The sequence below is a fragment of the Temnothorax curvispinosus genome, unplaced genomic scaffold (assembly GCF_003070985.1).
Source record: "Temnothorax curvispinosus isolate PA1 unplaced genomic scaffold, ASM307098v1 QBEX01016368.1, whole genome shotgun sequence".
NCBI classification, from domain to species: domain Eukaryota; kingdom Metazoa; phylum Arthropoda; class Insecta; order Hymenoptera; family Formicidae; genus Temnothorax; species Temnothorax curvispinosus.
The window spans coordinates 100,602-125,998 of record NW_020226148.1 but is presented as its reverse complement, the minus strand read 5'-3'; the positions used below and the strand labels follow the sequence as shown (position 1 = coordinate 125,998).

The 25,397-nt window shown below is 35.9% G+C and overlaps 1 protein-coding gene across 1 annotated transcript; it reads right to left on the bottom strand.

Annotated features, from left to right (window-relative positions):
• Positions 1-359: 359 nt before the first annotated feature.
• Positions 360-20,922, bottom strand: LOC112466575 (UDP-glucuronosyltransferase 2B19-like). Its single transcript, XM_025034733.1, has 4 exons — positions 20,844-20,922; positions 6,050-6,308; positions 2,996-3,409; positions 360-693 (listed from the first exon to the last, which is right to left on the bottom strand). Exons 2-4 carry the CDS (start codon positions 6,269-6,271, stop codon positions 436-438), a joined length of 894 nt encoding a protein of 297 aa, XP_024890501.1. The 5' UTR covers positions 6,272-6,308; positions 20,844-20,922; the 3' UTR covers positions 360-435.
• Positions 20,923-25,397: the final 4,475 nt, after the last annotated feature.

Genomic DNA, 25,397 nt, shown 5'->3' with positions numbered 1-25,397 from the left:
TCAGACATTACAGCGAGATAATCAGATGAATTTAATAAAACAAAAACTAATTATTTTATATAATATACCCTATTTATTTTTAAAGCGGAGTGTCACTGTAATTAGTCAAGTACTCTTTATCCATAAAATATTTATATATGCGATGTTTTTATGTATGTCTACCGCAATATTTTACTAAAACACTGGTGATCAAAGTAATCAAATCTGTATTACGTAAAAGTAAGTACTCACAATTATAAATTTCATTTTACTCAATGCTATTTTTAAGAAAATGCGGTATTACAATAATATCTAAAACTTGAATGTTATAGATATTTTAATTGTTAGTAGAGAAAGCTTAAACTTAATTACAAGAATTTTTTACGTTGATAAGAGAATGTACGAAAGGCAATGACTAATTATAAACAAATGTTACGAGAAAATATATATTGGGTCTCATGTTTCTCCTACATAGAAACTGGAAAACGTACATAAAACTTCGCTTTGCGGCATCCATTTCACAACCATTACATTGTCCGGTATCTCAAATGGCACTTCAATATCTAGCTTCCACAGCACTCGTTGCTTCAGTTTCGACAGAGCCAGTATAACGGTTTTAATCTTGTGTAGGCCGACATCTTTCCATTTCACATTTGTTCCTAATGATATTACGATAGCTCCATTCTTTGCTCCGTCAAGAAATATGCGAACATCCTGCAAAATAATTGTAAACTAAACATTTTGATATTGTACAAAGATACATGTATCTTAATCTCGAAACATAATCGTATATAAAGAAATAACTGTTTATTCCGCCAATATGTATTAAACTCGAAACGTTTATTGTTGTCGACTAATGATTGGCAATGATTACAAAACGCTGCGACGTTTCGACCCTTGGATCGGGCCCTTTTCAAGCATGTAACTGACAATCAATACAAAACAAAATTAATTTGGTCGAAGAGATACAATTTTAATACTAATTTAATAAATTATGAAAGACGATACCTGCTAATTTATGTCACAAAACCACACGTCTGTGTCTTTGAAAATTTTACCCGAAATAGTCATGGAGATAAGTCACTATATAAGAACAAGAATAATCGTATATATAACCGATATGTTCTTAAGCAGATTATACGTAATAATAAGCAGTAAATTGTAGGGTAACTCCGCGGGTATATACGCCGCAGCTAAGGGAAACTTAATTTATCGAGTACTATTTACTATGTTTAAGGCAAATGAATTATACCAATAGAAACTTTATACTGTCTACTACTATAAAAAAAATATAAATATGAAATATTCATTCATTGTATTTAATAAAAAAATTTAATTTTTAAATTATTTAATTATTTAATTATTTAATTATTAATTATTAAAATTAATTATTTAATTAAAATGCTTATATTATAAGCACCTTACATCAACTTTAGAATGACTAGAACCCTTGGTCGAAACTCGTTGACGATTTGTCACGACGATTATAATCGTTACCACGATTACAATCATTGCCAGATTATAGTCAATTAAATTCTTAATTGTGTTAATTATTGACTGGCGAAGTAAATGTTACTTATTCGGTTTTAATAAAAAAAAAACTTTTAGAAACCCTTGCATTTTTCCCAGAGGGGTGGAATATATAACATTCATGAATAAAATATACGCCTTATAAAAAATTACAATTAATGTTTATAAATAAGGCAATAAAATGTCATAATAAGTTACAAAATGTGTATAAAAAGTTTATTTAAGATGTAAGAATAATAAACAAATTATAAAACTGAAAAATTTTAAAAAGAAAATAGAAGAGCGATAGATGCATTAAAGATTATGATTATACGATCCAAAAAAAGAAGGGAAAAGAACACATAAGAGATTTCGAGTTTTACAAGGTGTCTGTACTATGACATAAATCCCGCATGCTAAAAATGCCGTATATCCTAAACAGGAGGTATATACAAGATACAAGACATGAAGCTAAAAAAAAAACTCAAGAGCTATGCACTTGTATTTTGCTGTATTCCATCCTTTACTATCCCTCTACACATGTATCATAAAATAACCATTAAACCTTTTACATTCCCTACAGTAATCATTTTACGTAGTCGTAATATATGATCGCGCTACTTACTACGGTGAGAAATCGATTTAACTCACGACGGTTCGTTAATATTAACAGTAAAGAACTGAAATTACAATACAATGCTAATATGGCATAAAGGCACATAACAGTGTGATTGCGAGCAAGTATCTTTATACCTTCTATTTTTTCTGACTTCTACGGCATAAATCCCCGCGCGGCGTAAATACCAAAGTTACCTATTGTATTCAAATAAGATTCATACGACATTTTTCTTAGTATTAGACATTGTTATAAATAGAATATAATATTTATACTCTGTTTCAACTAATTCTTATAGAAATTGATTATTAATTAATTTATAAAAATAAATTACATTATATCACATATGTGATCGATCTTTATTCAAATATAAAGATGTTGAAAATATAGCATATTTTGAATATATTTTTTATACATTAATTCCTATACCAGCACTTACGTCTAAAAAACGTCTTTAGTGTGTCCTTCACACACGCATGCAGTCTGGGTTAGTCATATGTATATGCATATTGTATGAGAAATAAACGTATATGCAAAAACTTTAATAAATTTGAAAATATACAAGAAATTATTATATTAATATTATATTTAATAAAAGCAAAATTACAGATTTTCCTTGATCTAACAATTTATTCCTCGATCTAACGAAGTTTTGCTATTTAGAATAGTAAATATTTGTTACATTATTCTGAATAGAGTGAAAATATCCATGCAAAACAAAAAGGAATGATAAATCCTAGTTCGAGAATCATCGAATACAGATAAAATAATAATTTGATCAGAGTTTCATTCAAATTACACTTTAGTATACACAACTTCTTTGCTAATATTCTTATTGCAATTTTTGTTAAATTGTGTTTCTAAAATAAGAAGTATAATTATTTCTCTTACCTCAGAATACGTTACGACTACCTCACCGGCAATTGGTAGCACGGCCTGGGCATTCAGTCCTGCGATCTCTAAGGTGTTCGGTGGCAATGGGATCGCAGGCTCGAACGCAGGATGACTATTAATTAGTACTATATTAATTCTTTCTTTTTCTATTTCATGTAATGGCCTGATTGTATGGCCTACATATTTCTCAGTAAGTCGTTGAATAATAGGCAAGAAATAGTAATGTCGTATGAGATCATCCTCAATGTAATATAAAGCATTCCATGTTCTCAGCCACAAACTTTCAGGTTTCGCAATGGATGCAGGGAAGGGTCGAACAGTCGGGTAACTTGGACCACCGACGTAATCCTTCAGCCAAGGTGCAGGACCAAATGGAACATAGCCTACTATGGGTGGCTTACCTTTAGCAACCTTTAGCAAATAATAATAATATTTACATACAATGGAAAGAGCTAATAATTAAATAGCTATTACTTTGTAATAAATAAACAAAATAAAATAAAAAATTGATAAAAGAATGGCTATGAGAGTCAGAAGCAGTTATCGGTGCGTAAATGATCACCTAACAAGAATGGAGAATGGAAGTAACTAATTTATTTTTTTACATATATTTCGCTGAAGATGGCTCAATCCCGAGCCGAAACATACGAATGTATAATATACCGAAAATAAATCAGTGAATCTGATCATTTACGCACCGATAACTGCGTTTGACTCTCATAACCATCATTTTATCAATTTTTAATTACGAGAGTCCAAACTCATTATTTTATTAAAAATAAAATAATTTAAGTACTATTTTGAAAAAAATAGGGTCCTGTGAACTTGGCACACCATACCTAAAAATCTTAAAGTTTTTTTAGAGTTCTGACTTTCTTTTGAATAGTTCTAGAGTTCTATGTAAACATTTTAAATAGTTCCGATGATTAAATACAAAAAAATCGAATTTGAAAATATGGTGCGCTAAGTTCACGCAGCGCACCAAATCATGAAAATCAATTATTTCTTTGGAGTTCTAGTTTGTTTTACAATAGTTCTACAGTTCCATATCAAATATATCAATAGTTCTAGCAATTAAAAGCAAAAAATCGATTTCTGAAAATTCAGTGCCCAAACTGTAACACCTGTCTAAGAAAGATAACAGTTCCGACCGGATCGTATTTTTTAGACTTTTCCACATAGTTTTGCAAAAAATTTTAATTACTTTCCAATAATGCAATTATTTTAAAAATAAAAACCATGTTTAACATATAAGAAATTTTCAAGAAAGCCGCATTTACGGGTTTCTAGGTGAGGCGCTGGCCGATTTTCGACAGTTCTGTGAGTCTTACTATAATTATCTTGTAGTTTTGAACGTATTCTAACATTTTCCAAAGAGTTCTGGCACTAAAAATTATGTGATTATTTTTTAAATAATTTTTTATAAATTATTTATAACAGTGCAAATGTGCCGAGTTTGCAAGTAAGAATCTTCGAGCACAAATATATATATTTTGAAATACTGCAACCAGCAAAATTTTTGAATCTTTTATATAATATCTATTTTTGTAAGTCTATGTATACTTTTTTGTTCTATATGCTGATAATAAAAATAATTGACTTCTTCCATAGTATAACTCATTTCGGTCTCTCTACTTTTATGTTACCCAGTTTCAGTAATTTCCTGGGTTACCTTATATATTTGTATAAAGAGAGCCACAAAATTTTTAACATATTTTTTCGCATTTTGTGTATTGGAGAAGTATAATAAAATCGCATTTTAATCAGGGTTGAATTAACTTGTGAAGAGGAGGGGCCTCGGGCCTCCGTACGTATAAGGGCCCTTATATATTTTTGAGTACTAAAAAAAACACAACAACAACAAATTGAAAACTTTTCAACGTAAAATATATTAATTTAAAAATAATTAAAAAATTTTTTTATCCTGAAAATACGGGAAAAAACTACAATTACATAAAACTGGTACAAAGTTATAATTTTAATACTCGCTTATATGGGGACATTTCAATTAAATTTTAATTATAACTTACAAGTTCAATGAAAGATAGCTCAAACCAATATCTTGACTACTAAATTAAACAATTTTTTAATACATTAACTATTTATATAGCCATTTGTATAGGGCAAAACGAGATCTATCATTGCAATGTACGGTTCGTACGTTTCAACTTTCGACGCAAACCGAGGTCTACCCCCACCTGCAGTAGCCCCTCCCCCACCTACATATGTACTATCTGTACACACATATCAGCAAATTACTTCTCTTAGCACCGAAAAAATAACATATTATTACAGCATATACTCGTATAAACTTTTTTTGGATAATGGCAGAAATGTATCCATTACATGATAATATTACGTTTTATACAGCAATTACAGAAACAGAAGAAATGAAATTTACTCTTTTTTTTTTTCAATAAAAAATTAAGGTCCACACCCGCTTATATGTGTACCGTCTATACACTGTGTACCTGTGGACAGCATTGTACTTTCCACGAAAAGCGAGATCCACTCTACCCCACCCCACCCTACACTATAAGTAGGGACTTACAGAGCAAAACGAGGTTTATCATTGTACGGTTCGGATTTTCAATTTTCCACACGAACCGAGGTCCATCCCCACCTACATATGTTTATACGCACATATCAACAAATTACTTCCCTTAGCACTGACACAAAATTGTAAATTTTTCAAACTTTTTGTTCATAATTTTTAAATAAGCAAACGAGCGACGGCTGAGACCTTTTGAAGGTCACTCAAGAAAGTGATCTCTATAATATATGTCAAGGTCAAAGTTACCGGAGATGGCTTCGTTAATGTGTATTTTTACCAAAATTAGTTGGAGTCCTTGTAAAAGCGGAGCCCTAGGTTTAAGACCCATGCTTAGATTTGGCACTGATTTCAATAGTGATCGCTGATATGAAAGATGATTAGGCACTTTTAATTTGATACGCAAACACATTTAATTTATAAGGCAACTTTGGTTCATCACTTGCAGTTTAAAAATAGCATAAACAATTAAAGTTATTTACTAAAGTTGATTGCTTTACCTCCCATAATCCGTAGAAACATTGAGTTAAAGTAATGTCCTGCACTATAACATCAAACTTGACAGTTTTAGTCATTTTCAAAAGTTCTTTTGCTGCTTTATTTTTTATCACAGTGTTACATGCGTGAATGCCCCACTGATACAAAAGGTGCACCATATAAAATACACTGTGGTCTTCCCATTCAGCTGGATTATAATCCTCGGATTCTTCATAAGTTTGCATCAAACCATCGAAAACCTGAAAATAATTAGTATCTTTTCTATACAGAAAAGGACACGTGAAAATGTGATAAATTAGGATCTCCGAAAGATCTTTATATCAAGAGACACGGCAGTGTCTTGCGCCAAGTACACGCGGAGCGAGACCGACCGTGACTCTTTTACGCAACGCGACGAGTTGCGAGTATTCGAGATGTTGAGATCTCGATAACGAGTGAACGGATCAAGTTCTAAGATTATAAATACAAAGTATAATAAATACAAAATCAAATAATAGCACATAATTAAAGTAAGGCGCCAGACTATTATAGGACAGGTTGCCATTATACTGTATTATTATTGTAATTTCATATACTTTTACGTCACTACGCATTATCATGTGCGTCTACATCATATCGGTATGACAGACATTCTAACCACGCAATTATCAATTTTAGTACTTAATAACTTTTTTCCTAATTGAGAGCGACAATTTTAACTTATAGATTCATGTTTTACGCACCAAAATACACAAAATTAAAATTTTTGCCAAATCAGTGAGGAAGCCCCTCTTCTTCATAATTACATTTTTTAAACCACATTTAACTGCAGTAATTAAATTATTTATATTCAACAGATTAATAATTTTTTAATTATAAGTAATTTATCTGCGACTATTTCTTTATTATTGAAAAAATTAATAATTATTTTTCACTAATTATTAATTTTCAAATAAATACAATTTATTTACAGTATTATTATTACAGTATTTATTACAGTATTTATTTACAGTATTTATTATTACAGTAATTTATTTTTTATAAACTATCTATTAATTATTTTAATAATAAAGAATTTATTTCTACTAATTACTAGTTTACAAAAGAAATTAATTCATTTTCACCTAAATACTAACTTTCACAAACTTGATATTTTTCTCTGACAAATTACCAATTCTTTAAGTAATCTACACTTCTCACAAAAATTAAAAGAACACTAAATTTATCTTTAAAAATAGGCAAAATTCAAGCAGCTGTAACTTTGTTAAAAATGAACAAAATTTAAATTTAAAAAAAGGATTTTAAAGCTTGAAATTTCTACTTTCGAAAGTTCATTATTATTTTTTAGTTTCTGTGAGTTTGGTAATTTTTAGATATAGAAAACTACGAGCTGAACAAAATAGAAAATTTTTCTCTTACTTTGTGGGCCTGTCACGTGCACAAAAAAAATCTGCGAAAATTTTCGACTTTCTAACGTGAAAGCTTAAAGTTTTCTTTGCAAAATCTTTTTTTTTAAATGTTTCTACGATTTTTTGTTACTAATTTATCGCGGATTGAATAAGAAATGAGCATTTTGACTTTGATTGCTCATAACTCCCTTAGAAATCATCATATTACAATTCAGAAATGTTGGAATGTGGGAGTTGACACAGTATCTATTACAATAATTATATTTATTTACTTGATATATGAAAATACAACGAGATGTTTCTTTATGAATCGGATATTGCACGAACACGTGAACAGGTGAACCGAGTAGTTACGAGCTTAACGAACGTGTGTGATTGTAGAAGCGGAGAGAAAAGGAAACGAGAAAATATATGTATATAGTACATAGTAGATGAGGAAGATTCCGTTACATTATACCGGCGATCAAGCGTTCGCATTGAATATTAAGTTTTAGTATCCTTAACACGCCTCCTCAATGTGCATGCTATGTCGACGGATTATCTTCTATCATCTCAAGTCCCAAATCCCTGGTACATCTCTCGTGACGCGCGGTAGGGCCTTGGTGAGTACGTCGGCGACCATCTGATCGGTTGGCACATGATGCAGCTTTACAACGCCGCCTTGAACAGCGTCCCGGGTGAAGTGGTATCGTATGTCAATATGTTTCAGACGTGTATGCGATACCGGATCATTTGCCAAGTACTGAGCTCCGCGATTGTCGATACAGATCGTTAGCTCACCCAATTCGTCCAACTTCATTTCCATAAGAAGGCTTTGAAGATGCAGTGCTTCCTTAGCTGCCTCTGATAAGCTCACATACTCAGCCTCTGTGGAAGACAATGCAACAGAACGTTGCTTTTGTGATTTCCATGTTACTGCGGCCCCGCTCATAAGAAAAGCGTAACCGCTGTAAGATTTTTGGCCCACAAGGTCGCCTCCCCAGTCTGCATCGGAATATCCAAAAAGGGGTAGATCTGTTGGTGTGTACACCAAACCCATCCGAACTGTACCCACCAGGTAGCGTAGGACCCGCTTTGCCGCCATCCAGTGACTCTTCTCGGGTGCAGTCGTGAACTGAACAAGTCTCGACACCGCATTGACAATATCCGGACGCGTTGCGACGGCCAGATATAACAATGCGCCAATAAGCTCGCGATAAGGCCAGTCTTCTATATTCGTCGATTCCACCGTCTGCATCTGTCTGACACTAAACTCCGCTGGCGTGGCGACGGGATTGCAGTTTTTCATTCCGAATCGACGAAATATATCCAAAATATATCCGCTCTGGGTGAGCGTTATCGTATCTTCGTGTTGATTTATCTCGAGTCCCAAGCAGAATTCTGCCAAGCCGAGGTCTTTGATGTCGAAATCTTCCTTCAGACCGCGCTTAATCTCTGCTATCCACTTTAAGTCCCGCGATGCGATTAGAATATCATCTACATATATGAGTAACAGGAGGATTTCGGCACCATGATGTGCCACGTACAGGCACGGATCTCCCTTCGTCGGGCTGAGCTTAAGGCTTTTCAGTTTTGCGCCCAACGTTGAGTACCACTGGCGCCCTGATTGGCGTAGCCCGTAGAGCGCTTTATTTAGCTTACAGGCGTTTCCTCCAGCACGCAGAGACTTAAGCATTTCGTTTGCTCTGAGTCCAATGACCGAATCTTTCTTTTCGGTTGAAGCTATCTTCTCGAGCGCTTCCTCAAATCCCTCTGGGATCTCCATGATGACCTCCTTGTCTAGTTGGGCGTTTATGTACGCCGTCACCACGTTGATTTGATGGACCTTGAGTCCATATTGCACGGCAATAGCTATCAGTAGTCGTATAGTCTCGAGGCGCGCTACCGGTGCAAAGGTTTGGTAGTAATCTACACCGTACTTTTGGCTGTATCCCTTGGCAACAATGCGCGCCTTGCGACGTTGAATAGAGCCGTTCGGCCCGTACTTGTTGGTTAAAACCAACCGACTACCGACAATGTTTTGTCCTTTCTTTTTTGTAACGATCTCTAGCGTATCGTTTTTTAGGAGACTTTTGACTTCAGCCAGGATAGCCTGATCCCATTCGTCCTTCTCCTTCGAATCCATGGCCTCTGGGACGGAGACTTTAGCTGCTGCAGCGAAAACGTCATCCTCAAGTTCATCGTTAAGTATCCCGGGATCTCCAACTCGTTTGTCCCAGTACCATGGAAAGACTGGTACAGCTTCCTCGGTCGACCACGACTTCCGGTGCGAAGAATTCTCGGTCTGCCTTGTCCTCGGGGTGCATTTCTCACATCCCCAGGTTGTTGTCTAACTCTCATCATCGTGGGAGTAGCGGGATTGGCAGTCGTAAACTCGACATCCATAGTTGGAGTATCGTCATCGTCCGACCCCACGATACGCCCTTGATCCGGCTCCTGCAGGAAGTCAAATTCGTTTGAATCTTTGGAAGCTTCAAGTGTTTTCTCCAGGAATTTAACGTCTCTGGCAACAACAATCTTCCTAGAATCGGGCAACCAAACTCGATAACCCTTTGACTCCCGAGAATAGCCTATAAAAATACCTTTATTTGACCTTGCCTCGAATTTATCCTTATTCGTGTCCTTATTCAGGACGTGGACAGTAGATCCAAAAATTTTCATGTGATTCAGTCTGGGTGGCTCTCCTGTCCATATCTCGCATGGCGTTGTGTTTTCCAAAGTACTAGTTGGACAACAGTTACGTATATAACACGCCGTCGCCACTGCTTCGGCCCAAAATGTAGGTGGCAGGCCAGACTGCAGCAAGAGACACCTCGCCATGTCGAGAAGAGTGCGGTTCATCCGTTCCGCGACTTCATTTTGTTGAGGTGTGCGCGGGACGGTTAACCTTCTCTCAATTCCGCAATCTGCAAGTAAGGCGTCGAAATCTTGGTTGCAGTATTCCCTGCCGTTGTCGGATTGAAGATTCTTGATGCTTCTTCCCGTCTGCTTCTCCACATGAGCTTTGTACATCTTGAAGGCCTCAAAAACGCCGCTCTTCTGGCTCAAGAAATAAACCTCACACCATCTTGACGAATTGTCCACGAAAGTGGCAAAGAATCTCGCCCCATTCTTCGAGTTGACGCGTGTTGGGCCTACGACATCAGAGTGGACTATTTTCAGTAGCTCGATCGGTGCACGGAGAAGTGCCTCTGAGAAAGGGTAAAGTCGTCATCTTCCCTCTGTGGCAAATCTCACACTCCAATACATCCTCTTGATTTCCAGCGACAGCATCTGGCCCGACGACCTTTCCAACGACGTTGATTAAGTCCTTGATGTTCAGGTGGCCAAGACGCTCATGCCACTTCTTCAATTCCGAAAGTCTTGTCTCCGGCGTAGCCATTGCACACTCTGCGTCCTCGCGTATGTAATATAAATCGCCTTTTCGATCCGCGGTAAGCTTGACTTGACCCTGACGGTCAGTAACCACGGCGGAATCATCCTTGAACACGACCTTGTGTCCTTTGTCCGTGATTTTCGCTACCGAGATCAAATTTGTCTTCAAATCGGGAACAAAAAGCGTATTATTAAATTCGATTAATCGTGGAGACGTGTTACCAGTTACGGACAATCTTACCGCACCGTATCCCTTTACATCGGTCGATGCTTGGCTAGCTAATTTCAATTTCCCTTGAGTCGACGACCGGATTGAGTCGAAACTATTCTTATCGCAACATAAGTGGGACGTGCATCCGCTATCGAGTATCCATGGACGCGAAGAGCACGTTTCAGTGCCTCCCAGCAGTCCCAGCGTGTGATTGACCTCCGGTACCGAACACACTGCGTATGAGTCATCAACGGTATTCGCCACTTGCTTCGACTTGATTTGTCCATGTAATTTGTCAGTCTTCTTGTCGGGGCAATCCGGCGATTTATGTCCGGCTACGCCACATGTATAACAGCGTATCTTAGTGGAATCCTCGGCCTCCGGCTCATTACTGTTTGCCTTGATCGCTCGCCTTCGTGGTTTTTGCTTCCCACCGTTTCCACCGCGGTTCGTGACCAGAGCGCTAGCCGCTTCAACTATTTCCGCCTGATACCGAACATCGCTCATCGCTCTCCTCAAGGATTTTAACCTTCAAAGCCTCAGGAGTAGGGAGGTCATCACGTGATTCGATCGCAACTTTAAAATTATCATAGCTAGGTGGTAAACACTGTATAATAGCATAATGGATAACAAATCTCTGTTTACTTCCACGCCCATCGCCGTAAGCTTGTCCACTGCGTCGAAAAAGCGTGCCATATGCTCTCTTACATCGCCTCCTTCTTGCACACGTTATAGCATCAACTGTTTCAAGAGCGTTGCTTTTCTCGCAGGTCCCTTCGACGCGTATACTGACTCAAGCTTGAACCACACCTCGCGCGAAGTTGTGCAGCCTCGTACCTGTTGGAGTTCAGAGGAATGAATAGATAATATTAAATCTGATTTGGCCTTTTTGTCACTCTTTCTCCAAGCATTTTGGGCAGCAACACTCGCGGCAATTAACTGCAGCAGCATCACCGACAACAGGAGCTGGTAGCACATTCTCGCCACTGACGTATTACACAAATCGTTTTTGGTTAATAACGCTTCGACTTGCATCTTCCACATGTCGTAGTTCTCCTTCGTCAATACCTCAATGCGCACCGATCCAAACGTACTCGAAGTCATTGTTGCACTTTCAACAGTTTGCAAGCAACACTTCAGAAAGTTTTTAGTCTCCAGTTTTACTACAAAAACGAAACTACGCGAACATAACCTCACTCGCTAATTTTAATTACGTTATTATCAAGTGTCCTGGGCCCATAACCTGTTGGAATGTGGGAGTTAACACAGTATCTATTACAATAATTATATTTATTTACTTGATATATGAAAATACAACGAGATGTTTCTTTATGAATCGGATATTGCACGAACACGTGAACAGGTGAACCGAGCAGTTACGAGCTTAACGAACATGTATGATTGTAGAAGCGGAGAGAAAAGGAAACGAGAAAATATATGTATATAATACATAGTAGATAAGAAAGATTCCGTTACATTAGACCGGCGATAAAGCGTTCGCATTGAATATTAAGTTTTAGTATCTTTAACAAAAAAACAGATTCTTAAAGCTGAAACTTGGCTCTATTAAACGGTATAATTGCCAATTTTTTTTTAAATAACATGTAGATATGATACAAATTGATAAAAATAATGTAAAAATTAGCGATTTTTCTCTTTTTCATGTTGACCCAGAAAACAATTGTACAGAACAACAACGCAGAAACGTAGAAACATTTTTAAAAGAAGATTTTGCAAGGAAAACTTCAAGCTTTCACATTAGAAAGTTGAAAATTTTCGCAGATTTTTTTTGTGCACGTGACAGGCCCACAAAGTGAGAGAAAAATTTTTTATTTTGTCCAGCTGGTAGTTTTCTATATCAAACACATAGTTTGATATAGAAAAGTTATCAAACACATAGAAACTAAAAAATAATAGTAATCTTGGACTTCCGGTTCCGGAACATAGAAGGTGACAGGTGTGAACATAGCGGAGATAAAGTGATAGAAGAGTGCGACACAGAAAGGGTGGGAGAGAGTGAGAGTAGCGGGACGGCAAGGGATGGAGGTGTGAGACGGCGGAGGAGAAAGAGTTAAGCGGGGGCGAGATCGGTTAAAAGGTGAAAAGTGAAGAAAGTGGCTGGAACGAAGTGACAGTTGAGGCATAGACGGTAAGTAACATAGAGAGGCGACAGAACGTAGGAAAGAGGCGCGAAAGCGGGCATAGACTAGCTCAGTCATAGAAGGGAAGCTCGGATATAGAAGGAATAGTAAGACGTGCACGCAGCCATAGGATACAAAAAAGAAAGAGGGATAGGCAAATCAAGAACAGTGGATGGATAAAGAGAAGGAAATAGAATCAGAAAGTGCACAACAGGGAGATAAAGGAAAGAAGGGGGAAGGCGAAGGCGAGAAGAAAGCGAGAGGCAGACCAACGAAGGCGGAGGAGTTAGCCAAATTAAGAAGAACGGACAGTACAGGATCGGTCAAGGAATTCTTTCAGAAGAGTGAGAAAAGGAAGAGGGAAGAAGAGGTGGAGGAAGCAGCGAATGCGGAGGAAGAAATTCTAAAAGAATTTAACGCACAAAGAAGGGTCAACAGATCACCGCCGCCCAAAATCAAAAAAGAAAAGCAGGGAAAAGAAAATATGGCGACGGAAGAATTACTGAAGAAGGTTAAAGAAATTTTAAAGAAAATGGAGGAATAAGAGGGAGAAAGAAAGAAAGATAAGGAGGAACAAGAGAAAGAAAGGAAAAGAGATAAAGAGGAAATAAAAAACGAAATTAAGGGACTGAGGGAGGAATTGAGGAGAAGCGAGGAGATATGGGAAAATCAAAGAAAGACCCTGGAAGGAAGAATTAAGAATTTAGAGGAGAAGGCGGAGAAGATAGAAGTAAACATGTCAATGAGTGAGGGAGGGGAGATAATAAGGAAAATGAAAGAGATAGAAAGAAATATGGAGATGGCAGAAAGAAGAAGGAGGAGAGTAAACATAATTGTAAGAGAAGAGAAAACAGGAAATGAAAAGGAAAGAAAAGAAAAAACCGAGAAATTGATAGAAGAAATAAATAGATCGAAAATGGCCGTCGAGGAAGTACAAGAAATTGGACATGGAGAATTTAAGATGAAGGTACTGAGATGCAGAAATTGGGATAACAAACGAGAGATAATGATGAGAAAGAAAAAGCTAGGAAAGAAGTATGGCTGTTTTCTGAATGACGACCTTACTAAAGAAGAAAGGCAGATACAGAAAGAGTTAAGAAAGATAGCAAGGGAAAAAAGGGAGGCAGGAAAATGGGTAACGGTCGGTTACCAAAAAATATGGGAGGATAATAAGGAATGGAGATGGAACGAAAACAAAGAAGCGCTAGAAGAAAGGGATCACTTTCGCAGATAAGAAAGAAAAGAAGAAGGATAAAGAAGGGTTAAGCATGATGAACGAGAGAAGGAGGGAAGAGATACAAGAAAGAAGACAGGAAAGGTCCAAGGAGATAGAAGAAAGGCGGAACACACCAGAAGAAACCAGAAAGGACGAAGAAAGTATAAAGGAGGTAGATGAGGAAAATATTAGAGGAAACGGAATAAGGGAAGTCGAGAGACAAGAGAAAAGATATATAGGAGAAGAGGAAAGAAACGACGGGGAGAGTAAAGAGACGTGGAAAGTGGCCTTTTGGAACGTAGCTGGTTTATCAAACAAGGATAAGGACTTCTGGGAAGGGATAAAAGAATGGGATGTGATTGTGATGATGGAGACTTGGACTGATGAGAAAGGATGGGAGAAGGAGAAGGAGAAGCTACCGAGAGAATATAGATGGAGAGTACAGATAGCAGCCAGGAGGAACAAGAAAGGCAGAGCGTGCGGAGGCATGTTGCTAGGAATGAGGAAAAGCATAGAAGAGATAAAGGAAAAAAGGGAGACGGAGGAAGAAGGAAAAATCGAAGGTAAGATAAGAATAGGAGAGGAAGTATAGAGAATAATAGGAATCTATGTAAACAACAATATAGACGAGAAACTAGAAGGTCTGAAGGAAAGGACGGAGGAGGGGGAAAAAGGAGTAAGGACCATAATAGGAGGTGACTTTAACGCGAGAACGGGAGAAGAAGGAGGATGGGAAGAGGAAATCGAGCGAAGAGAGGAAAGAGGGAGGAAGTCTAAAGATAAGAAGATAAATAAAGAAGGCAGAAAGTTACTGGAGTTTATCGAGGAGAGAGGATGTATGATATTAAATGGAGGCACAAAAGGGGACGAGGAGGGAGAATATACATACACAGGGGGAAGAGGTGAGACAGTCATAGATTACATAATAGGGGACGAGGAGGTTAGAGAAAAGGTGGAAAGACTGGAAGTAGGAGAAAGGATAGATTCGGACCATCATCCATTAATACTATGGGTGAGGGGAAGCTCAAAGAGAAGGCAAAGGAGGAGAGGAACAGAAAAAATGAAAAGAAGGGGAGTATGGAATGAGGAAGGAAAGACGCAATTTAGGGAGAAGTTAGGCGCGATTGAAGGAAAAAGAGACCTGCAAGAGGAAATAGAGGAAGGAACAAGGAAGATAAGAAGGGTGATTGAGGAGAACGAGGACAAGAATGAAAGAATGACTATCAAAAACAAAAGAGGGTGGTGGGACGAGGAATGTACGGAGAGCAAGAGGAAAGTGAGGAAAGAACTAAGGAAATGGAGAAAAGGGAAAGGAGAGGCAGAAAGATACAGAGAAAGAAGGAAAGAATATAGGGAAATGTGTGATAGAAAGAAGAAGGAGGAGAAAGAAAGAATGATCAGAGAGATTGGAGAAGCGAAAACGGAGGGAAAGGTATGGGAGTTGATAGGCAGAGTAAGGAAGAGAAGAAGAAGGGTGAATGAAGAGATAAAACCGGAAGAGTGGAAGGAGTATTTCATGGATCTGATGGGTGGAGTGGAGAACAGAGTGGTAAAGGGAGAGGGAGACAGAAGCAGACAGGAGAAAGAAGAGATAGGATTAGAAAAAATAAGAAACGTAATAAAGAAACTAAAGACGGGAAAAGCAATAGGCAATGACGGGATACCTAACGAGGCATGGAAGTACGGAGGAGAAGAAATGGTGAAATGGATATGGGAGGTATGCAAACGTGTCTGGAGAGGTGAAGGCTGGCCGGAACAATGGAAGGAAGGGGAGATAATCCCATTAGTTAAAAAAGGAGAAGGGCGAGAGGTGAAGGACTATAGAGGAATAACCATCATGTCTTCGATGTACAAAATCTACACGGCGGTACTGGCGGAAAGAATAAGAGAAGAAGTAGAAACGAAGAAATTGATCCCCAATAATCAAACGGGATTCAGGAAAGGAATGGGAACGATGGATCAAATATTCGTTTTAAATTACCTGGTGAACAGACAAATAGGAAAAGAGAAAGGAAAGATGACAGTGTTTTTTGTGGATCTGAAGGCTGCCTTCGACTCAGTGGACAAAAGAGTATTAATAAAGGCAATGAGAAAAAGAGGAGTGAGACAAGGACTGATAGACAGAGTAGAGGAAGTATTGAGGGAAACAAAGAGCAGAGTAGGGAAAGGAGGAGAGAGTGATGGTCAATTTTGGACGGCGAAAGGCCTGAGACAGGGATGCCCACTAAGCCCAATATTATTCAACCTATTAATTGCAGACATAGAGGATCATATAAAAAAAGGCGGATGGGGAGGAGTGAAATTAAGAGGCGAGAAAATATACACGCTAATGTATGCAGATGATATTGCACTGCTGGCAGAGGAGGAGCAGGACATGAGATCGATGATAAGCAGGTTAGAAGGATATCTAGACAGAAAAGGGTTAACTCTGAGTATAGAGAAGTCAAAGGTAATGAGATTCAGAAAGGGAGGAGGAAGGAAGAAGAAGTACGACTGGAGGTGGAAAGGAAAAAAATTAGAAGAGGTTAAAGAATTCAAGTATTTAGGGTATACGATGAAGGAGAATGGAGGGCAGGAGGCGCATATCAGAGAGAGATGAAGGAAGGCAGCAAGAGTAATGAGAGAAGTATGGGGGATAGGGAAGAGGATGTGGAAAAAGGACTGCAAAAGAAGGATCTGGCTATACGACACACTGATATGGACAGTGATGGGATACGGGGCAGAAGTATGGGGATGGAAGGAGAGGAGGGAGGTAGAAGGTATTTACGAGAGATATCTTAGATGGGTACTTGGAGTAAATTGGAGGACGCCGGGATATATGGTCAGAGACGAGCTAGAAAGAGAGAAGATGAGAAGTAGAGCAAGCAAGAGAACATGGAAATTTGAAAGAAAATTGGAAGAAGGTAGAGGAGGAGAGATAGCGAGAAAGTGTTTGGAAGAAATGAAGGAGAGATGGAAGAGAGGAAAGGTAATAGGGAGATGGGAGCAGGAGAGAAAAGATTACTTGGAAGGGATCGGAGTAGAAATGGAAGGAGGAGAGGAGTTGAAGGAGGAGGAATTGGAAAAGAAGGAGGAGATAAGGAGAGACAAGAAAGGATGGAAAAGATCGTAGGATCGAAGTACAATAGATGGTATAAGAGCATAAGGAAGGACGGGATCCCGGACTATCTAATGAAGGGATGGGAGGAAGCAAGATGGAACAGGATTGCAAGATTCAGACTGGGTAACGAAGTGAAGGAAGGACTATACTGGGAAAATGAGGAGGACAAAAAATGCAGGATGTGTGGAAAGGAAGAGGAAACATGGGAACATGTATGGGAGGAATGTACGAGATGGGTGGAATGGGAAGGAGAGGGGTGGCGGGATGTGGCAGAGAGATTACTAGGAGAAAAGGGAGAGGGAGAAGAATGGATGAAAGCAATAGAGGAAAGGAGACGAGATGGAGGAGGGAGGATAATGAGAAAGGAAGAAGGACAAGCCAACAACTCAACGAAAGAGGATCAAGGAGGGCGAGACAACGAAAAGGATCGAAAAAGAATATGTTTATAATAAATTATATGTATTTTAATTGTATGTAAATTGTTGTAAACTGGATGTACAGGGTTGGGTACGTCCCTAAAAAACGCCCTTTTAGACCCCTTGGGGTAATAAAGTATCTTATCTATTCTAATAGTAATCTTTCGAAAGTAGAGGTTTTAAGCTTTAAATTTAAATTTCGTTTATTTTTAACAAAGTTATAGCTGCTTGAATTTTGCTTATTTTTAAAGATAAATTTAGTGTTCCTTTAATTTTTGTGAGAAGTGTATAATTTACTTTTACTTAAATATTATTAATTTTTATGTAAATAGTAATTTTTTGTAACTAATTACTAATTTGCTAATTCAATAAAAATTTAATTTGTTGTTATTGCTAATTTCGTGAATAATTAAAAAATAAAAAATAAAAATTTTTTATAGATTCTTGCTTAACACTAAAAAATGGGTAATATCAGTACAAAATTACCTTTTTCAAAAAAGGTAAAAAAAAGACGCCAAGTACACGCAATGTATTTTGTAAATTCAAAAATCCAATCTAAATGATAGCTTTATTTCTTCTTCACAAAATTATATTACCTAACTTAACTCAAGTGACATGTATTTCAAAAAAGATGTGTAATATTTAATTTCTCCTTCATAAAATTATATTACCTAACTTAACTCAAGTGACATGTATTTCAAAAAAAGATATGAAATCTTTAAATTAAATTGCGCCAATTGCAAAGAGATTATTATATCACAAAATTGCGTTACCAAACTCAATCCAAGTAATATCTACGTATCAACTTAATGGTAGTAGCCTTATTTCTCCTTAACAAAATTATATCACAAAATTGCGTTACCTAACTCAACCTAAGTGATATGTTATTTTAAAAAAATATATGAAATCTTTAAATTACGCCAACTACAAAAAGAATATATATATTGCTTTAAAAAATTATTGTAGTGCAACTACTCTTAAAAAATAAAACAAAATTGTGTTACCTAACTCAACCCATAAGTGGTATGTATCTTTGTATTCCTGAGGATCTTTCTATCAACCCAAGTGGTGGTAGTTTTAATTCTCCTTGATAAAATTATAATATTACAAAGAATCATTTTAATCACAAATAATTAAAAAAGTAACATTATAAAATAAAAATATTTAATTAAAATAAAATAAATAAATTTTTCTTGTAAAAAACTTGGCGCTGCTTTTTTAAGGTCAATCCAGACAAACTTGCATATAGGTGCATAAGCATATGCATAAAGAGATGGATTGGTCTATTTCCTTTTGCACATAATACATATATATATAAATCAATCAATTTCTTACGCTTATGTTTATGCGCTATGCAAATTTGTCTGGATTGACCTTAAAAAAGTAGCGCCAAGTTTTTTACAAGAAAAATTTATTTTGCTTCCTCATAAAGGAAGCTTTGTTTTCGTGAATTTTGTATATGAACCTTCGATTGCGTATAAAGTTGGGTTTAGTCAACCAAATTTAAAAAAATTATATATGAAATAGGGGTAGAAGAAACCAACGAAGAGATTGGTTTTTGAGTTTTTTCTGCCAATATGTTCAGATTGTTGTAAAACGTCGAAATATCGCCTTAAAAAAAATATCCGTGTATATGTATGTATGTATGTGTGTATGTATGCATGCTTTTGTTGTCCGTACATGCTCTAACTTCCGTAATTTTTGAGATATTGGGATGTTTTTTTTAATCGATAGAGTTTCATTCAAGGAAGGTTGGTATTGAATTTATGGCGATGATCGGTAAAGGGGTTCTTTTTTAAAATTTTTGAATTTTTTTAAAAATGTCCGTGGTTGCTCTAACTTCCGCAAATTTGGGGATATCGATTTATTTCTAATTTTATTATATTTTTCAATCTTTTCTACCCTTATTTCATATAAAATTTTTTAAGATTTGGTTGATTAGATCCAGCTTTATACGCGATCAAAGGTCCATAATTTTGCTCACATATAAAGCTAAGTCTAATTAACCGAATTTAAAAGAATTATATATGAAATAGGGGTAGAAAAAAGACCAAAGTAAAAATTGTTTTTTGAGTTTTTGATACCAATGTGTTGCTTATGTTCGAAAACGTCGAAAAATCGTAAAGTATCATTAAAGGTAGGTTGGTGTTGAATTATCTTTTTTTTTTTTGTTTATGATATAACTTCCGTAATTTTTTAGATATTGGAATGTTTTTTTTTCTTAATTGATAGAGTATCATTCGAGGAAGGTTGGTATTGAATTTGGCGATGATCGGTAAAGGGGTTCTTTTTTAAAAAAATTTTGTTTTTTTAGAAATGTTCGTGGTTGCTCTAACTTCCGCAAATTTGGAGATATCGATCTATTTCTAATTTTATTATATTTTTTAGTCTTTTCTACCCCTATTTCATATATAATTTTTTAAGATTTATTTGATTACACCCACCTTTATACGCGATCAAAGGTCCATAACTTTGATCGCATATAAAGCTAAGTCTAATTAACCGAATTTAAAAGAATTATATATGAAATAGGGGTAAAAAAGACTGAAAAATATAATAAAATTAGAAATAGATCGATATCTCCAAATTTGCAGAAGTTAAAACTTCCTCTATGAGGAAGCCATGTGCAAATTTCTAATTTGCACAATTTATTTTATTTTAATTAAATATTTTTATTTTATAATGTTACCTCTTTAATTCTTTGTGATTAAAATGATTTTTTGTAATATTATAATTTTATCAAGAAGAATTAAAACTACTACCACTTGGGTTGAGTTAGGTAACACAATTTTGTTTTATTTTCTAAGATATTGATCTACGTAATAGACAAAACAACATATTGAACGTATTATAAATTAAAAACGTTATATTTTTTCTCATTTATCTTATAAATTGCAAATAATCGATTTATGTTTCTCAGAATGTCTTCGAGTCTCGTAATATACTTACGGCGTACGTCAAATTCTGCGCGAGGTTGCCCTTGACCTTAGTCTCATATATACTGACTGCGTGTACATGATGGCCTTTACGAAGCAGGCCTTTAACCAAATGCTCCGTCCAGATGTGGTGGCTAGGCGACTGAATAGTCTCTATCAATAAAATCGACAATGGCGGTTGTTTCGACGCAGTCACGAGATCACTGAATAAAATACAGCAGACAAGAAAAATGACACGACTTAACATTGTTACACAAAATATCTCGCGTAGTCTTTCAATCACATCCTAAGACCAAATAATCTATATGCCTAGTGTAGCATTCCTCCTCTGCTTATTTCAAGATAATGGCATTTATCATAATCGCGTCACGTGATTATGATAAGAGTCACGGTGCGATCTCGCTTTGCGTGTACTTGGCGTGAGACACTACCATGTCTCTTGATATTACATCGGCTGCATTCCGATATTCACTGTCAGTATACTATTAACGTTAGTTAACGCTAGTCTTATTTTTCTATACCGTTATTATTTTCTATTATTATATATTCTTATTTATTTTTAAATATTGTTTATTGTCAAATCTAACTGAGATTGTTTAAAGACTGATATTTATAAATTTTTACTATTACAATAAAAATTTTAAATTTTAAGACGGCGACAGATCTAACTTTTAAAATAGAGATTTTATTTTAATTATATTCAAATATATATTCCAAAATATATAAAATATAATTTAACTTAATATTTTATTATTATTTTTTATTGTTAAAATTTAATTTTGGTTTAATTTAAAAAAGATGTAAATTTTGTTCTAAATTATAGATTAAATCAGGCCTGTCTAACCTGCGGCCCGCGGGCCACTCGTGGCTCTTTCCCCTACCACGGGGCCCGAGCCCGCCCCCCCCCCCCCACTCTTCCAGTTGGTTTCCCGACTCTTCCCATATTTGACACGTATTCCTAGTCCTAGCGGATATAGCATCTAACATCTTAGCTTGCTTATGAGCTTACTGTTCCCACGTTACGACGTGTATGCACAGTACAACTTAAAGGCTTAAACCATATTATTAAAACTGAATAATATTTCAATAAGTTATTTATTGATCGGCCTGACTGGCAATAATTGATTAATGTTAAACGACGTTTTCCAGTGAACACAATGCAACATGTAACGTACAGGTTAGTTGTAATTTCCTACTCAACAATATAAATGCAATGTAACACGTGTGTTATATTATATTGTTGAGTAGGAAATTACAACTAACCTGTACGTTACATGTTGCATTGTGTTCACTGGGTTTGATCTCTAATTTGGGTCTCCTTATCAAATTACATTTAATGCTAGAACAAAATAAATTGCCGGTAACAAATATAAAATAAAAACAATAATACAAATTACATATTCAACTTACATCTTACATAGATCATTATGCGTCAAAAGTTATAAATTACTAGTCATCGTTAAAACTTGTGTAACGGGGCGATAGAACAAAGGAATGTAAAACTTAGCACTCGGTCGTCAGTAACTGTGTATGTAAACTTTACATTCTATGTAATTTTATTTATTTTGTGATTATTTATAACATGACACATTTATCAGTCGTTCGTCGGGCGTTATACGTGACGTCATACCGCACTAAGTCCGGTATTCATAGTCTTCAAGATCGTCTTAAGTAATGTCTTAAGACGCTAATACGGCTCTGTGATTGGTTCATGACATCTTAAGATTGAACTTAAGACGGTCTTAAATAACTATGAATACCGGCCTAAGTTTACATTCCTTTGTTCTATCGCCCCGTTACACAAGTTTTAACGATGACTAGTAATTTATAACTTTTGACGCATAATGATCCATGTAAGTTAAATATGTAATTTGCATTATTGTTTCCATTTTATATTTGTTACCGGCAATTTATGTTGTTCCAGCATTAAATGTAACTTGGACCCAAATTAGAGGTTGAAACATCGTTCAACATTAATCAATTATTGCCAGTCAGGACGATCAATAAATAACTTGGTATTATTTCACCAATTTCACCAATATTTGGCGAAAGATCATTTTTGAATAATATTTATATTCCTACTATTATTATATACTTTTATAACTATAAACTCTACTAACGATGTCGAAAAGACAACGCGAAGATACGTCCAATCGTCAATTTCAACAGAGCTGGGAAATTGATTTTTTTTTTCTTAAATGCGGAAAATAAACCACAGTATTTGCTATGTAACACTGTAATTTGCTCTATGAAATCTTTTAATATTTCTCGCCATTATAGCACAAGTCATGAAAAAGATTACGGGCATTATCATGGAGACATTAGAAAACATATTTTGAAAAGTCTCAAAATGCAACAACATTTGCCAGAAAATGTTGAAAAGAATCTACTTTCAAATAAAACCTTGCAACAACAATGTCTTGCAGCGTCTTATGCCATTTCTTTAGAAATTGCACGAGCGAAAAAGTGCTTTTCAGATGGAGAGTTTATTAAAAAGTGTGCAATTGAAATGGCTAGAGCTTTTGATAATACACGTGCAATACAATTATTCGAACAAGTACCATTATCGCGCCAAACTGTTACTCTTAGAATTAAAAAAATTGATATGGACATTAAACAAAAGTTAAAAAATTTATTGCAATCTTGTCGATATTTTTCACTATGCCTTGACGAAAGCACTGAGATTTCAGACATTAGTCAATTATGTATATTTGTGAGATGTATCCAAAACGACTTTTTTATTAATGAAGAGTTGTTGTCATTGGCTTCATTACACGATACAACGAAAGGTATTGATATTTTTAACGCTGTCTGGGAACATGTAAATGAATTTTGTAACGGTTTCGAAAAATGTACTGCTATTGTAACTGATGGAGCAAAGGCAATGGTAGAAACTGAAAATGGATTTTGTAGCCAATTAAGAAAGCATAATATTTTTTGTCGAATGATACACTGCATCATTCATCAAGAAGCCTTATGTGGGAAAATTATAAAAATGGCTTCAACAATGAAATTAGTAATGAAGATAACAAATTTAATTAGAGGCGGTAATAAATCATTATCTCATCGCAAATTTCAGGCATTTTTGCAAGAAGTAAATGCTGCATATGAAGATCTACCATTGCATTGCGAAGTTCGCTGGTTGAGTGCTGATAAATGTTTGAATCGGTTTTTCGCTCTTAGGAAAGAAATACCAATATTTTTAAAAAATGAAGTTAAGAGCGATGTCGCTGATTTGGAATAGTTATTTGCGTAACAAGTGCTGTAACAAGTGCGGTGACCGCACTCGCCTTCGGCTCGTGCGTCAACTCCGCACCCGTGAATTTTCATCTTTACGCACGGCTTGCACGCCCTATTTTATGTTGCAAGTGCGTGGAAAATGATCTATCACGCACGCGTAGCGTGCGTAATGGGCCACTTTCCATGCACGTGTTACATAAAAATTATTTCACGATTCAAAATTTTTGAGTAAGCTTACTTTTTTGGTTGACATTACACAACATTTGAATGAACTTAATTTAAAATTACACACTCAGAAGCAAACTATCTCAAATTTAATGCATCATATTAATGGATTTCGGAATCGTTTAACTGTATTTAAAATAGAACTAATGAAAGACGAATTAGTTCATTTTCTTTGTTGTGAAGAATTAAAAAAAGATTTTCCTTCTATAGGTTTCATCCATTTTTCTTATTTTATAGATAACATTAGTAATGAATTTAATTCTCGTTTTACCGATTTTGACGATTTAAAAACTGATATTATTCTTTTTAATAACCCAATGACAGTTGCAATCGATTAACAAAAAGTTGAATATCGAATGGAGTTGTGCGATCTACAGGCCGATCCTTTTCTGATGGGACAATCAGAAAGTGGATTAGAATTTTTTAAGTTTTTATCGGAAACCACTTATCTTAAATTAAGAGATTTTGGCCTTCAAATCTGCTCCATGTTCGGTTCAACTTACCGTTGTGAGAGTGCGTTTTCAGTAATGAAGCAAATAAAAAGTAAAAGTCGTGCTTCGATGACTGATGCTGCATTGTCACATGCAATGCGGATTGCAACATCTGAAATCTGTGTTGACATTTCAACATTTGTTGATCGAGCAGTACATCCACAAATTTCGCATTAGACAAAGTATATCATGTCAACATACAAAATGGCATTGTAAATTATTGTAATTATTATATACTATATTATATATTATTATATTATACGGCACGTTAGAGTGATAAGCTCGTTTTAACGCTTTGACATACCGGTAATTGCTCCGTAAGTAAGAAAATTATATTTAACACTGATAAATTGCTGACTGTTGACTGCGCTTGACTTACAATTTATTGTGGAATTTATTTTTAACTTACACTTTTTGTTTTACTCGTTGACTGCACCTATTTGGCTCATAGTTTTTATTTTCTATTTACACTTTTGGTTCACGCGTTACCTGCTCCGATTTGATTCATTTTTATGTATTATTGTCGTGAATTTAGACTGCGCCTGATTGACTTATGTAGATCAACTTCGTCGAATTTTATGTATTATCTTCGGGAACATCATGTATTTTCT

Coding starts and splice junctions, on each gene's coding strand:
- LOC112466575 (XM_025034733.1), bottom strand. CDS start 6,271: ATGCAAACTTATGAAGAATCCGAGGATTATAATCCAGCTGAATGGGAA. Junction 3,410..6,049: donor GTTTCTACGGATTATGGGAG/GTAAAGCAATCA, acceptor TATTTGCTAAAG/GTTGCTAAAGGTAAGCCACC. Junction 694..2,995: donor TAGTCGTAACGTATTCTGAG/GTAAGAGAAATA, acceptor ATTATTTTGCAG/GATGTTCGCATATTTCTTGA.